This window comes from Podarcis tiliguerta (genome assembly GCF_965153285.1).
Source record: "Podarcis tiliguerta genome assembly, chromosome: 1".
Classification (NCBI taxonomy): domain Eukaryota; kingdom Metazoa; phylum Chordata; class Lepidosauria; order Squamata; family Lacertidae; genus Podarcis; species Podarcis tiliguerta.
In genome coordinates, this window is record NC_139534.1 from 12,332,026 (window position 1) to 12,347,767 (window position 15,742).

The following is a 15,742-nucleotide window of genomic DNA, read 5'->3' on the forward strand; positions in this document are numbered from 1 at the left end:
AGCGAATGCAGGCTTTCGCTGAAGCCTGGAGAGCAAGAAGGGTCGGTGCGCGCCGACCCCTCTCACTCTCCAGGCTTCAGGCAGCTTCAGCAGCCTGTTCTGGGGGCTGGGGAAGCTCGGGCTTCCCCTGTCCCCAGCCCCGCAAGCTCTGGGAGCAGCGGCGAGGTTGCGCACAATCTTGCCGCCACTCCTGGACCTGTTTTGGGAGCTGGGGTTGGGGGAAGCTCGGGCTTCCCTCGCCCCAGCCCCACAGCTAAAAACGAAGCCAAGACATCGAGCGGGATCCATCCCGCTTGCTCTCTTGGCTTCTGCCAAATCCGCGCGCAGCCTCTCCCGGTTGGAGAGGTTGCACGTGGCTAAAGAGGAAGCCAAGACAGCCAGCGGGATGGATCTCGCTAGCTGTCTTGGCTTCTTTGCTCTTTGGGGCTGGGGGGGGGAAATATTTTTTTCCCCTTTATTCCCCCCCCCCCTAAAAACTAGGTCCGCCCTATGGTCCGGTGTGCCCTATGGAGCGAAAAATATGGTACTTCCCAAGTGAATGTTCCAAATATTTCAGATTTTGCAACATATGTTCACAAGACAGGCAAGGCATTATAAGCCGACTATATCCAGGTTTACAAAAAAAATAACTGCCTCATGCTTTTGAAAATCTGGGGACAAGATGGCTAGTGAGGAGCAGTAGACAAGTTCTGGAGTTTAAAAGCAAAGAAACCCTGGAAATGGAAAAGTGAAAAATGGAAACTTGCACTCTACAACAAAGAGAAAACAGTTTGATGAGATTCAGGGTTGATTTAGGCTTGTATAAATGTCCTAACTCAGGACAGCATTCCGTTCAGCTGTTGTAGTGTAAGGAGATCTTTGGCCGTACAGCAATAGCCAAAAACAAGCCCAGATGCTGCCTGGAACATACATCCATGTGTTGTTGTTTTTTGAAGAAAGCCAGGGTAGAGTAGTGGTTAATGGTGGGAGATCTGGTTTCGAACCTCTACTCAGCCTCCAAAGCTCCCTGGGTTCTCTTGAGCTAGTCACCTTCCCTCAACCCACTCCACTTCACAGGGTGGTTGTAAAGATAAAGGAGGAGGGTGGATCGTGGGGGATATAAATGCAAATAATCGTAGCTACGGCAGCCATCTGGAGTATGCTCATAGGCAAGGACTTCCTGGTGGCAGAACACAAAGGAGTCCTCAAGTCTAAAAGTTGGCCTTTTAGTTCCTTCTCCTGGCCTCTAGGCCAGTCAAATGGAAAAGAAAGCTATTAGGACAAAAATAAACCAATGGCAGACATATTTTGCTTTGCCATGGCAATCCAATACAGCATAGTAATCAGTGTGTGATGTGTTTTAACCCCTTCATTCCCCATGGGAGGTGAGAAAAAGACAGCACACTGCCCTTCTTTTTGAAGAACTTTAATATGCATCTTTTCATGCAAAGTCAGAACACAGCAATCAATTCGTAGCTTGGAAGAGAGAAAACAAATGATCCTCAGTGCTGGCCCTTATCCTTCTTTGGAGGGAACAACGTATACTCAACCGCAAGAGCTACCACAAAGGCTGTAAATCCCCATTTGAATCCTTTGCGGAGAACGTCCATGATCGTGACAGGTTTTGCAAAGGTGCCCATATACCTCCAGGCTTCGTTGCTAGAGGGCAAAACAAAAACAGCAAAGATGAACGAAAAGTAAAGTTGTAAAACTGCCTATGTTGGTCTACAAATTTAATGACGTATCCTGAAGCAATATTACAGTGAAAAGTGTTGTGGTTTTTCAGGCTTGTATCTTTACAGGCTTGGACTCGGGTGGCGCTGTGATGGACGCGGGTGGCGCTGTGGGTTAAAGCCTCAGTGCCTAGGGCTTGCCGATCGAAAGGTCGGCGGTTCAAATCCCCGCGGCGGGATGCGCTCCCACTGTTCGGTCCCAGCACCTGCCAACCTAGCAGTTCGAAAGCACCCCTGGGTGCAAGTAGATAAATAGGGACCGCTTACTAGCGGGAAGGTAAACGGCGTTTCCGTGTGTGGCTCTGGCTCGCCAGAGCAGCGATGTCACGCTGGCCACGTGACCCGGAAGTGTCTTCAGACAGTGCTGGCCCCCGGCCTCTTTGAGTGAGATGGGCACACAACCCTAGAGTCTGTCAAGACTGGCCCGTACGGGCAGGGGTACCTTTACCTTTTTATCCTTACAGAAGTTAACCTAAGGAAATTCATAGAAGGAAATCTTCTTTTCTTCTACCCTCTGCAACCCCCACAAAGTATCTCTGAATGGTCCCACCCCGCCTCAAATAATGTGGGGTGGAGTGTGGGGTGGGGGATGCTCAAAACGGCTTGGATCTTAAGATAGCAAAGAGAGTCCACAGAAGCAAACTTTCCCATCTCTCCTTCCCACTCTTCAGTTAGACTTTTCTGTGAGCTCTGTGGCTTTTAGTTATCAATTTTGCTTACAGGTTGTGTTTATTGCTTGTGGTCTCTAATAAGAATCCATTCAGCTATAATTCACAAGCAACCATATAATTTTCCTTGCCGGTCTACTGCAATCATTGAGCTTCTGATGCCACTTTAGAATGATGCATTCTTTGAAAGAACAGCTCTTTAACATGCTTGAATGCTATCCTGGGAACACTAGCTAGGCTAGTGTTTCTCAAACTTGGGTCTCCAGCTATTATTGGACTACAACTCCCATCATCCCTGACCACTGCTAGCTAGGGGTGATGAGAACTGTAGTCCAACATCAGCTGGGCGCCCACGTTTGAGAAACACTGCCAAGAATATCTACCGTATTTTTTGCTCCATAGGACGCACTTTTTCCCTCTTAAAAACTAAGGGGGAAAGTCTGTGCGTCCTGTGGAGCGAATGCAGGGGGGAGGCAGGCAGGAAAAACCCCCAAGAGCTGCACACAAGCTTCGCATGGCTCTTGCGGACTTTTCCTAGAAAAGCCCGCAGGAGCAGCACGCTCCTTAAAAGGGTGCACGGCTCCTGTGGGCTTTTGCAGGAGGTGAGGCTGGAGATGCTGCGCAAGGCTAAAGAGGAAGCCAAGGCAGCGGGCGGGTTGGATAGCGCGCGCTGCCTTGACTTCTTTAGCCACACTTCTTTAGCCGCACTGGAGAGGTTTAGCTCCCAGCTGGAGAGGTTGCGCGGCTATGGCAGAGGCCAAGATAGCCAGCGGGATGGATCCCGCTCGCTGTCTTGCCTTCTTTGCTCTTTGGGGCTGGGGGGGGGGGGAACCCGGGCTTCCCCCGCAGCCCCGAGAAGGTCTGGGAGAAGCGGACAGGCTTCCCCCCCTTGATTTCCCCCTCTAAAAACTAGGTGCGTCTTGTGGTCCAGTGCGTCATATAGAGCGAAAAATATGGTAATCTCTTCCCTAGATATTACAGCGCTCTGCCTTGCAAAACTCCTATGTGGCTCACTTGGTACTACCTGTATAAACTTCCTTACTGTACAAAGGGAAAAATTACACTCTTTCCTCTGCACTCTTCTGCCTCTGATCTCCCTCATCATTAACATGTGGCCCCTGGGCTGAAGACAGTTCTCCACACCAATCCTAAGTATTTCAGACGATTGTGTTCCTGAACGGACATTAAAAAAACAACCTGAACCTATTTAGAGGGTTTTGGATCTTTTCTTGTAAAAAGAAGATACTGTCTGCTATACAATAAGTCTGTGGCTGACGAAAGCAAGTGAAAGGCCGTATTTTTGCCAGCTCTTACCGAAGCCATGGATCCTTCAGACCACGCCGAGCCAACCTTTCTTGGATATCTTGTAAGGGTGTCCCCTCTACTTTCCATACTTTGGGATCAGGATATTCCACTTTGACCGGACCATGTTCATGACCATGCCCCATGTTTCTGGAGAAAGATTTAAAGGAAAAGAAAAGCAGCTCTTACAAGATTATTTATAAAACTGCATTCAGAACTACTCTTTATAAAATAATAGGAAATTGACCACCCACTGCACAATGGCAACATAAGAAATGTGTCAAGTATTCCTTAGCAAATTGCAGTTATTCATAACAGCGGTTCATAATACTCTAATTGGCTAAGGCCCTTTAAGAACTAGGTGGAACACCCCCACCCAGCACTTGAGTAGAACATTTAAGTAGTGCTCCATTTGCACAAGCACGACTTAGCATCTGACACCCTCTAGCATTTGCTGCAGAATGGATGGGAGGAACGGTTTTGCTCCCCCATCGTTCTGTTTTGCAAACCAAGTTGGAAAAACTGTCTCCGGAATTCACATATAAATACAGTGATGCCCCGCAAGACGAATGCCTCGCAAGACGAATGCCTCGCAAGACGGAAAACCCGCAAGACGAAAGGGTTTTCCGTTTGCAGAGGCGCTTCGCAAGACGAATTTCCCTATGGGCTTGCTTCGCAAGACGAAAATTGACGAAAAATTTTGAATTTTTTTTCCGCTCCAAAACCCCTTTTTCTGAAGCGCTAAGCTGCTAAAAGCATTTTAGCAGCAAAACTGCTAATCTCTTAAGCCTTAAAAAGCTGTTTTTAGCCCTTAAACTGTCAATAGCACTAATAGCGCTAATCCGCCAATGGGCTTGCTTTGCAAGACGAAAAAACCGCAAGACGAAAAGACTCGCGGAACGGATTCTTTTCGTCTTGCGAGGCACCACTGTAGGGGTGGGTGGGTGTGTTTACCCTGAAAGCCTTCCTTGTGACAATTTCACTTAGGACAATTAAATGACAAGCTACGGCTAAGGGAGGAAAAAGACACACACACACACACACACACACACACAGAATGTGTGCAGAGTCAAAACTCTAGTTATTTGAATGCTCCAGCAGTACAGTATTGCCAAGGTTATACAGGAGTACTATTAAAAAAACTGCATGGAAGTGGGAGTAGAGGGATTGGTCATGCTCATGAGGTTATGTCAAAGGTACAATTCAGTACTGTATTTACATGACACTCAATACAACTATATTTCACACACTTCACATAGCAAGCACTTAATTCACAAAATGCTCATTGACTGTTATGGAAATGAGTCCCCTGCAATGGAAGTGCTTCTCTGAGGCAAGACATCTGGATTAAATGCAACTTTTAAAAACGGCACCTACTTTTAAGTGACAGTAAGGTCACGGGGGGCGCTGTGCGTTAAACCACAGAGCCTAGGGCTTGCCAATCAGAAGGTAGGCGGTTCGATTCCCCGCGACGGGGTGAGCTCCCGTTGCTCGGTCCCTGCTCCCGGGAAGGTAAATGGCGTTTCCGTGCGCTGCTATGGTTCGCCAGAAGCGGCTTAGCCATGCTGGCCACATGACCCGGAAGCTGTACGCCGGTTCCCTCGGCCAGTAAAGCGAGATGAGCGCCGCAACCCCAGAGTCGTCTGCGACTGGACCTAATGGTCAGGGGTCCTTTAACTTTTTAAAGTTGGAAAGGCCCTAGACCAGTGGTTCCCAATTAGCTAATTACTGACAACCCCCTATTTTTCAAAAACTTTTGAAAATTTTTGATAACTGTATGGCACAGGTGTAGCCAAGGGGGAAAGGGGGGCAGCTGTCCCCCAAATCAATACAAAACCGAGATTCTACTCCCCCCAAAAGCCTGCCCCCCCCAACAAAAACCCATGTTCTATGGTAGTCACCACTGCAAAGCAATTTTTTTGAACAAAATGTGCTGTAGCCCCTAATAAGCAATTGATTTTGGGTATACTGTACTAAAAAACAGACCGTAAAATTTGTGATATTCCCATGCAAAAATGACAAAAGAATCGTTGGGGCGGGGAGGTAAGGGATTGAGCCACAGACCCCCGGAGTACGTTCTGGGAACCCCCAGGGATCCCTAGACCCTTAATCGGGAACCACTGCCCTAAACTGTTTCTATACAACAACATCTGAGCCAACTGCCTCCTTCGCTGAAAATCATCGCATGAATTCCATTAATACTAGCCTTAACTTGCTTATAGGACAGTACTAACTTTATCTCTGTGATTAGGAAGGGGTGGTTGCAGGCAGCGGGATCATATATATCATCCATCCCACATTTTAAGAGAGACTGGGCCACCCAGGGCTGGGGGCAAGTAATAATTCATATACTATTTCAAGATGCAGAGGTTTACTTTTCCTACCATGGGAGCAAATGTCAACCACCATTTTTTTGGAAAGAAAGAAGTGTGATATATTCATGATCCCGGTTTACTGAGCGAGGGGTTTGTCCACCCACTTGTAGTCCTGGTACCAGCATCAGTTTTCTTTCATAAAACTAAATGGAAGCCACCTGAGCTCATTGCTATCTGGTAATGCTTTGAATTCAATTTCTTGGTCATACTACATACTAGAATGTGACAAAGAGATGGATCACAGGGAACTCGCTTTCCCATGCAAATAAAACTTTCTTCTTTTTAAAATAACAACCCAGTAAGAAATATGAGAGAAAATAAAGAAAGGAACTGTACAAAAATGCAACTTTTAAAATTATCTCCAGTCAAATGAGGAAACTCCCCATTTTTAAGAGACCAATTGTGTTTAGCAGTTCAAAGCTGCAATAAACTGCATTTTAATAAGCTTTATTAATTACAATTCCTTCTAAAATTAGTTTTTAAACGGCTTGCATTCCAAGAACGGCTGTACAAGATCATGGAGCTTCTATTGCTTGCGAACAAGATGTACTGACTTGCATTAGTCATCCTCCAGATCTGTACATAAGACATAATCATCATTCTGCTCTTGAAAGTACTCATTTGACTCAGCAGTTAGATAAGCACATAGAAAAGACTTTGCAAGAGTGAGACCCAGAACAATGAAACTAAAAGGGAATGAATGAATTGGCGTCTTCCCATTCTTTTGACAGATCAGAAAAAAATACTTTAATGGGCACTTCAATAAATTTTAGATGACCATTTATATTCTCAAGACATGATGTGCCCTGACGAGGCTTTTAGTCCTTGAATAAATTATTTAAGACAACAACCAAGGGTGACATTTTAGCTTTTGGCATATGAGTAGCAACTAATATTCCCTGTTGTCGTTTTCAAGTCTGCTGCCCCTCCACCTGCCTAATGCTAATAATGCACTTGCATATGACTGGTCAAATAGTGTCAGCGTACTGGAAGAAGCAAAGATCGCCAGTGTCGAAGCAATGATTCTTCAACATCAACTTCGTTGGACTGGTCATGTTGTGCGGATGCCTGACTATCGTATTCCACAGCAACTACTCTATTCCGAACTTAAAAATGGAAAGCGTAATGCTGGTGGTCAACAAAAGAGGTTTAAAGACTGTCTCAAGGCTAATCTAAAAAAAGTAGTGTAAACACCAACAACTGGGAAACACTGGCCTGTGAGTGCTCCAATTGGAGAACATCCTTTACCAAAGATGTCATGGGGTTTGAAGATGCTCAAATTCAGGACGCAAGGGAGAAATGTGCTAAGAGGAAGGCATGCTTGGCAAATCCATACTGTGATCAACTCCCGCCCGGGAACCAATGTCCCCACTGTGGAAGGACGTGTGGGTCCAGAATTGGCCTCCACCGTCACTTACGGACTCATTGTTAAAACCGTGTTTATGGAAGACAATCTTACTTGGCTACGAGTGATCGCCAAAGAGGAAGTAATCGTTTTGAAAACCTTATAATAGGCTTGCAATCCTATAATACTTACTTGGAAGTAAGCACCACTGAAAACACCAAGATTTACTTCTGAGTAGATACATATAGGATCACACAGCTGAACAGCAAGAGGTGTTTTCATTATCAGCAAGTGTGATACTTATGCCAATTACAAAGAGCAAGTGAGTTAATGTGATATCTCATCAACTGACAAGTTTTTTTTTTTAAATGTAATGAATTATTATAAAATGTCAAAATAATATAAAATGATTAATATAGCAGTTCTTTTCTTTGGCTTTTATCCCCATACACTAGGTGCATTGAAAAAAAGGATGAAAAGAAAACTGGAAGGAAGCAAACAGCAACCATTTCTTTTTTTAAATTCAGTTTTTAAATGCAGTTGTACTACGTGGGCAGTAGCCAGTACATGAGGGACACATCCCCCCTCCCAGTGCTTTACTTTTCCATGGAAAACTTTGTTTCATAAGTTAATTAGGAACAATGAGTGCATGCCAAGTGCAAATAGCATTTTAGGCAAGGGTGATGATTTCGAAGCTGTAAGCTTTGTTTACTAAACGCAAGCAAAACAAACATGCAAAATTTGATCACTCAGCATCAGGAAGTTTTTCAAAGGAAGCTTAATGATTTATGATGCAAATTCCCAGAATTTGCATAGCAAACTTTCCGGTTTAAGGTTTTCCAGATAACCAGCATTGCTGAAAGCAGTCAAGCATCAGCAGGCTGTTCTAGGCAGCAACCTTTGCCACTAATGACTGCTCTTATTCCTCTTTAGAGATGCTTTCATTTATAGCAGGGCAGCAGCAGGAGCAACTCAGATATGCTCCTTTGTTTGTCCAGATTGCTGCAGAGCCAAGCAGCATCCAGTCTTTCCCTTGCTACCAAACGACACCATAATGATATTTAAGAAGTTACCCACCTATACTGCAGCAACCTTGGAATATTTTACCACCCTTGACTGCACTCAGCATAGGTGGTCAGCCGACATTATCAAACTACTAAACTAACGAGCACGGCAACCCTAATTTCAACATCCTTTACCTGTAAATAAAACTAAGTCTGGTATACAGCAGCCACAAAAAGCTACTTGTCTGGTGGCTGGAGGAGAATCTTGCTTGTCACAGGAAACCAAACATAAGTAATGTGCTAAGAACTTTTGTGAACTTAATTGCTAGGCTGGCATACTGGTAGACTTTCTGATCAGTAGAGACTATGATGTAAATAAGGATTGAAGGACTCAGAACATCACAGAATATACATTTTTCAAAGCCTTTCTAGATAGATATATCAGCTACACAGTTATGCCTTTTTGTTGCAAGGGATCCAGACTTGCTTAACCGAGCTGGTACTTCTGAGGTTTGTATAATAGAGTTTCAAAACAATACATTTCAATTCAATTCAAACCAATATGTGTCTGCCCCCCCCCAAAAAAAACCCCAGAAAAAGCTAATTTTATACAATATAATAACTGCATCAGTAGCGGTACCAATATGTACAAAACAGTTGAGCTACTGATATGAGTATTTGTGATATGATGAGCAATGCAATTTCCCATCTCCACAATTTTGTGTTTCAGAAACGTCCAACTGCAGGACTGTCCACTGTCGGTGAACTGCACATTCTTACTTTGCTTCCCACTGACAGCTCTACCTTGTGTGTCTGTGTATACATTAGATTCAGCTGAGCAGCCACTGTGGTGATTCTCCCTGACAACACCACCAGAAACTCTCTTTTGTTCTGCTGCACAGGTGCATATAACTCGACAGGTGTGGGGGTTTTTTTCTCTCTGCTTTCTCTCTCCCAACACCACATTGTTCTGTATCCTAAGAATGCCATGTCCTTCCACTAAGGAAACATACACGGGGTTATCCCACAGCTAAACCACTGAGCCTCTTGGGCTTGCTGATCAGAAGGCTGGCAGTTCGAATCCCCGCGACAGGGTGAGCTCCCGTTGCTCTGTCCCAGCTCCTGCCAACCTAGCAGTTCGAAAGCACCCCAGTGCAAGTAGATAAATAGCTACCGCTGCAGCGGGAAGGTAAATGGTGTTTCTGTGCACTCTTATTTCCATCATGGTGTCCCGTTATGCCATAAGCAGTTTAGTCATGCTGGCCACATGACCTGGAAAGCTGTCTGTGAACAAACACCGGCTCCCTCAGCCTGAAAAGCGAGATGAGCACCTCAACCCCAGAGTCACCTTTGACAGGACTTAGCCATCCAGGGGTCCTTTGTTGTTTAGTCGTGTCCGACTCTTCGTGACCCCATGGACCAGAGCACTCCTGTCTTCCACTTCCTCCCGCGGTTTGGTCATACATGCTGGTAGCTTTGAGAACACTGTCCAACCATCTCATCCTCTGTCGTCCCCTTCTCCTTGTGCCCTCCCCTCCATCTTTCCCAACATCAGGGTCTTTCCAGGGAGTCTTCTCTTCTCATGAGGTGGCCAAAGTATTGGAGCCTCAGCTTCAGGATCTGTCCTTCCAGTGAGCACTCAGGGCTGATTTCCTTCAGAATGGATCGGTTTGATCTTCTTGCAGTCCATGGGACTCTCAAGAGTCTCCTCCAGCACCATAATTCAAAAGCATCAATTCTTCGATGATCAACCTTTGTTATGGTCCAGCTCTCACTTCCATACATCACTATTGGGAAAACCCCTTCATGGATCACTGCCTTGCTGTGGCGAAGGGGCTCGAATAACTCAGAGAAGCTATGAGCTATGCCGTGCAAGGCCACCCAAGATGGACAGGTCATAATGGAGAGTTTTGACCAAACGTGATCCACCTGGAGCAGGAACCGGCAAGCCACTCCAATATCCCTGCCAAGAAAACTCCATGGACAAAGACAATAGAGGTCTTTTACCTTATCCTAATAATAATAATAATTTATTTATACCCCGCCCGTCTGGCTGGGTTTCCCCAACAACTCTGCAAGGCAGATCTGCTACTAAAGGTTACTAAAGGTATTCCACGGACTACCAAGATGCCTTTGATTTCAAGATGCATCAACTACCGTGATGTATTGAGTAGCCCCGTTCAGAACAGGTCGAACTACAACCAGCCACCTCCTCGAAAGCCTTGCGTCTTTTATCGGTGACCCTGATAATTAGGGCAAGGAACAAGGCTTCCCAGTCTCGGAAGGGAACATAAAAGGGGAGCCGCGGGAGGGGGGGCGGAGAAACAAACGTTAAAAGCAGGAGGAACCTGTAAACCATCCCATACCTGGAGGCTCGGTGACCCCTTTCAGCAGGACTTCAGGGAGCCTAACCGGAAGCGGAAGCCAGTCCTCTCTTGCCAAGCTCGTCAGGGAAACCTAACCCAGCTTAAGAGGTTCCGCCTAAGGAAAAAAGGCGAGGCGGCATTTTCCGGGTTCGGAAGCTCCGCCCCTTTTCCTTCAGGCTGTAAGCGGCGCCGCGCTTCTCCATTGGCTGTAAGGTCTTCCCCGCGCGCCCCTCGGAGGGAAGCCAATGAATGCCGCGCTTGCTGGGGGCGGGCCAATGGGCGGGCGCCTTGTTACGTTGCCGGAGACGCTGACAGGGACTGGAGGAGGAGTGAGCGCGGGGAGGTCGGCGGTGGGGGGAGGGGGAAGCTGTGGAGAAGGAGAAAGCGAGGCATTAGCAACAGCGCCAGCACCAGCGCCAATGGTGGCGGCGGCTGAGGCGGCGAGAGGCTGCTGCGGTTGACGCCGGTCCTTCCCGCAGGTGGGTAGGCGAGCCTCTCCCTCTTCCCCGCTTCTCGTCCCCCGCTTTCGGTGTGAGGGAGGTTGGGGAGAAGGGGCTGGACGGGGGGCTTCGGAAGCGGCTGAGGCGCCGCTTCTCGGCTGTGACAGCTTCCTACCCCCGCTGCCCCTTCCTCCTCCTGCGCCCCGTTGCAGGCAGGTGTTTCTTCGGCCTCCTTTCGCCGCTCTGGCTCTGAGCCTCCTCTCAGCACTGCCACAGTATAAACAGGTAGCAGCAGCAGCAGCAGCCCTTTCCTTACCCTTGGCAAAGTGGAGCCTCTCTGACGTGACCATTTCTCTCCCTCTCCCGCCCCCCCCTTCTTCTCTTTGCCCTCCTCCCTCTTCTTCCAAGACCGGGTTTCCTTTCCTCCCAAAGCAAAGCTTTATTTCACTCCTCCACCCGTTCGCTTGTAGGCTAAGCTCCCCTTCCCCAAAATCTCACAGTTGTTATCGGGGCGGTTTTCATCAAAAAAACTACAACACCACAAAACATCGCCTCACAGTGCCTTTTGCTTACAAGACATCTGATGATGTCCTGGCTTCAAGCTTGCACCTACTGGTGTTTTATTTTTATTTCTTCCCCCAAGGTACTTGAGGCCTCTCATTGCACCCTCGAGGTTGACTTCTTCCTTGAAGGATTGGCAGCACGCTTTGCCCACCTTCAGAATAAAGAGAGGGGACCCCTTTTCAAGACAGCAATACATCTTTTGGTTTGTGCTGCGCTGATCTCTGAGATGTCGAAGCGATTCTTTTCAAAGCAAAGTCCCTCACTGCGCTGCCACCCCTTTCTCAGTGGGTGCTTGGGAACCCTCCTCTTAACACATTAACTCATGATACAGTGTGGGAAATGTGACTGGGCAAATTTAGTAGGGACACATTGATATCTGCAGGTTATGCAACCTCTCGACTACATTGCACATGCAGACATCCACCTACAGAGCTTGTATAGTGGACGTACATTGGCACACATTGTGTTCATGTAAACATGTAGGCTTTTGAAGTTGAGTGAGAAAAGCTGCCATACTAGCATCTGTACATTCAACTTTGAATACAGTTTCCTTAAGATAATAGATTGGGTTGGTGGGTTTACTGATAGTCAACTGGTTTTCTCCCCCCCCCCCCCAGGAAGAGCGGAAGACCAGCGTTTTATAATCTACAGTGGGAGGTAAGTGCAAGTTCGGTATTTCCTTAGACAAGGATATTAATTCTATTGATTTATAGCTTTGTTCCCTCAAGTAATTGCTTTTAGGGACTTTGTAGGTATTCAAAGGGATGAGTAAGACCTATGTCAAGGTGTCTTCTGGAGATGATTTTTACTTGTCAGTCAGATGCCATTATGCAGGCTGGCTGGCTAATGCACCTGAACTGTGTAGTCTGTTCCATCTCTCCTGTGTTGAAAGGGCTGAGTATGCAGCTGTTTCATGGTTCAAAATAAAACTGTAATTCTACTAAGTTTTCCTTATTTTCTTGCATCTAGAAGCAGAATAGGATAATAATAGTTATAAGAGAGAGATGATTTTTTAGCATGTTTGTGTCAGACATTTAAAATGCCTTATTTAGAGTAAGCTTCCATTAACTATAGTCTTGTTTAATCAGTTATCTTGGAACATTTGTTAACTTCTGTTATGAGATAATTAAAGACTGGAGAAAAGAGATTGTGAAAGAACAAGCTTCACATCTAAACAAGAAGTAGTCATTGTGGTGCTCTTCAGATGTTGTAGACTACAACTCCCATTATTCCTGAACATTGTCTATGTTGGCTGGGTCTTACGGTACTTGTCATTCAAAACATCTGGAGGGCACTAAATTGGCCATCCCAGATATAAAACATTTGAACTACTGTTTTCTATCTTTATTTGGTTTCATAGTTTATATCTACTTCAAGAGAAGGTCTGATAGATGGATAGCCTCTTGAGTTCCTGAGATGCAGTGACAAACTAGGTGGGAGTCAAGTTGTCTTTACAGGCTTGGCTTTGCATAAGATGTAAAACTGATTAGAATATTGTACTATATCTTTAGGCAAATATGCTTACTGGTATATGATGTCCATTCTATGTTCATGTTAACTGTATATATTGCTTCCTGTTATTTAAGTATGCTCAGCCTTATAATGTTACTTTTTAGGGAATTTTTTTGATACCCTATTTTTTCTATCCATAACACTTTTCACTGAGCACACAATTCGCCTGTTGTAGCAGAATAGGCTAATATGTTGGGGGTGGGGCTGATGTTTACATTGGTCTTAACTGGATGTGTAGACTGCTCAAGATGTGTAAGCTGTGACTTGCCTCTGGAGCCTTGTGGGGCTGAGCAAAACTATATTGTTAGCAATAGCTTGCCTAGGGGATAGGGAAGAGTCTCTTTTCTTTGTACAGGAAAATTAGTTGTAATTTTGGTTTATCCCACTGATTTTAGTTTCAGTGGATGGAGGTGGGGGGATAGAGGATACTTAAGAACATAGTCATTGGTATTTTGACCTTCAGGCTTTTTACATAGCCAAAAGGCCATCATAGGCACATTACACAAGGTATTGGTGGTACTCTTCAAAAGTGTTATGAAGAGTGGGCACGATTGTTCAAGCAACATAAAAGAAGGGAGAATTCTGACAATTGTTACCCACACACCTCACGTGCATAGTAAATGCACTCATTTCGGGGGTTATATAGGTCTAAACATGCTATTACCCTATTTTCTGTAACTTTGCTCTAATTTTTTCTCTGATAACAATAGCAAAATGTGAAGATTATGCATAAATCTTCTTTCTCAAAACTTTTGTAAAAGTCTGTAAATACAGGTGTATACACAGCAGCAGCTAGACACATGCAGCTCCTAAATACGTAATAACAAGTAATAAATGCAATTATTATTTTTTCATAAAAGTGACCCAAAGTGACATAAATAGCAATTGTGAATTAATGTACAGTTTGAGGGTTGCTCCCAAACCATTACTTGCACCCCTACAATCTAGTTTGCATCCTATATTTTAACCTACCTAATGAATCATTACTTCTTCTACTCCTAGCATAGTCCAGAAATGCACTTGAGTTTTCTGTGTATCTCACTTGCTGTAGGCTTCAGTGAGGCCTGGATTTGACCCATGAAGACCCATGACTGTCTCTTGGAAGGTTGAAGGGAGGTTTGTGTAGAGGCTTGCGCTGTCTGACAGATGGTATCTATGGACCTACAGAGATATCCATGGAATAACATAATGGTTGCATCTTAGTGGATCTTAGGAACTAGCTTCTCATTTGTGCAGTTCTCGGAACAGAAAGCAGATGAATGTAATGAGATGCATGTTGTAGATGTGATATGAGGTCATCCTCAGTCATTGCCGCCAAGGTATATGCAGTGTTTACCCAGTAGCTCTTTATATCTTTCTGCAGCCTTGACTAACAACCTATACTCCTGGACAGAGAAAAGCAGCAGAAAGCTACTGCTTTTTGGATCTTGACATATTTTGCTTAAGAATGTCATCCCCGCCTTTGACAATGGGAATGTTTGACCAAACCTGTTGCTATTGCTACAGTTCTGCACTGTTGGGCTCGGTAGACTAAACATTTTCTTCCTGTTCATTGTTGCTTTTGGGTTTTCCCCCTTGCCCTCTCTTTATTAGTAGGAGAACACGGAGAAATGTTCTGTGATCTCTCTTTTTTAATATAGTAAAAAGACTTGTGGGTTTCAAAGACTAAGCCAGGGGGCTTTGATTATAAAAGATCTCATCAATATGGTCTCATCCCTAGTTTTCTTATACTTCATTGGAGTACATCCTGTACTGTACAAGGATGCTCATTCAAAAGGAATTGTCCTACCCTCTTCTCCCCACTGAGCCTGCCCTATTCTCCTAAAATACCAAATTACAAAGCCTTACTGCTTGGAAGCTTGATTTGAGACAAATGAGACCTGATGGTCTTGAGGTGACATTGCTTTACAGTTAATCTGTCCTTTCAGCAGTTCTGTCCATGGGCTAGGTAAATATTATCTAAATGGAAACCTGATATTGTATGCTACAAGGAATGCCTTCTGCAGCAGGTGTTATGGGTCCCTGTAGAAGCTGATGGTTGTGATACAAAGGGATGAAAGAGAATGTTCCATTTGGGCACCTACAGTTTTTGCATTGTTTCCATTTTGAAGCTACCTCATAGAAACCCTATCCCCTAGACTTAAGACGGCAAAAGACACTGGGGGTTGACAAGTGAGCTCTTGGAAGGGAAACTACAACTGTTACAAATATAATATTTCCCCCTTGGGTTTGCCTTTAACACATCCCATGGACCAAGCAGCTTAAAAAAGGAGGAGGGGACTTTAAGAGCTGAAAATACGGAGTCTTTCTTCATCCCCCAGCCCCTGTTTAGTGTGAAAACAGCCCTGAGTTTTATGGAAAATTAGTATTGAAAGATGTGAATTTGTTTGCAAGTGTTCCCACAGATTGTGAATGATGGTAGGATCTAAAAAATAGTGAAACTAGTTCTGAGAG

The 15,742-nt window shown here is 45.1% G+C and overlaps 2 protein-coding genes across 3 annotated transcripts in view; one reads left to right on the forward strand and one right to left on the reverse strand.

Annotated features, from left to right (window-relative positions):
* Positions 1-537: 537 nt before the first annotated feature.
* NDUFB3 (NADH:ubiquinone oxidoreductase subunit B3) lies at positions 538-10,926 on the reverse strand. The gene is made up of 3 exons (XM_083414451.1): positions 10,773-10,926; positions 3,695-3,832; positions 538-1,638 (listed from the first exon to the last, which is right to left on the reverse strand). The coding sequence occupies exons 2-3, from the start codon at positions 3,826-3,828 to the stop codon at positions 1,482-1,484; spliced, it is 291 nt and encodes a 96-aa protein (XP_083270577.1). The 5' UTR covers positions 3,829-3,832; positions 10,773-10,926; the 3' UTR covers positions 538-1,481.
* Positions 10,927-11,067: 141 nt separating this feature from the next.
* Positions 11,068-15,742, forward strand: part of HYCC2 (hyccin PI4KA lipid kinase complex subunit 2) — a 48,590-nt gene continuing 43,915 nt past the window's right edge. Inside the window, exons 1-2 of one of the 2 annotated variants that reach the window (XM_083409460.1) lie at positions 11,068-11,251; positions 12,394-12,433. The gene's annotated coding sequence lies outside the window, so the exon portion shown is untranslated. The remainder of the gene's footprint in view (positions 11,252-12,393; positions 12,434-15,742) is intronic. The other variant, XM_083409461.1, reaches the window with a different exon arrangement.

Excerpts from the sequence above, each read along its gene's own strand:
- NDUFB3 (XM_083414451.1), bottom strand. The coding sequence starts at position 3,828 with ATGGGGCATGGTCATGAACATGGTCCGGTCAAAGTGGAATATCCTGAT. Across the intron at positions 1,639-3,694 it reads CTGAAGGATCCATGGCTTCG|CAACGAAGCCTGGAGGTATA; the intron begins GTAAGAGCTGGC and ends TTTGCCCTCTAG.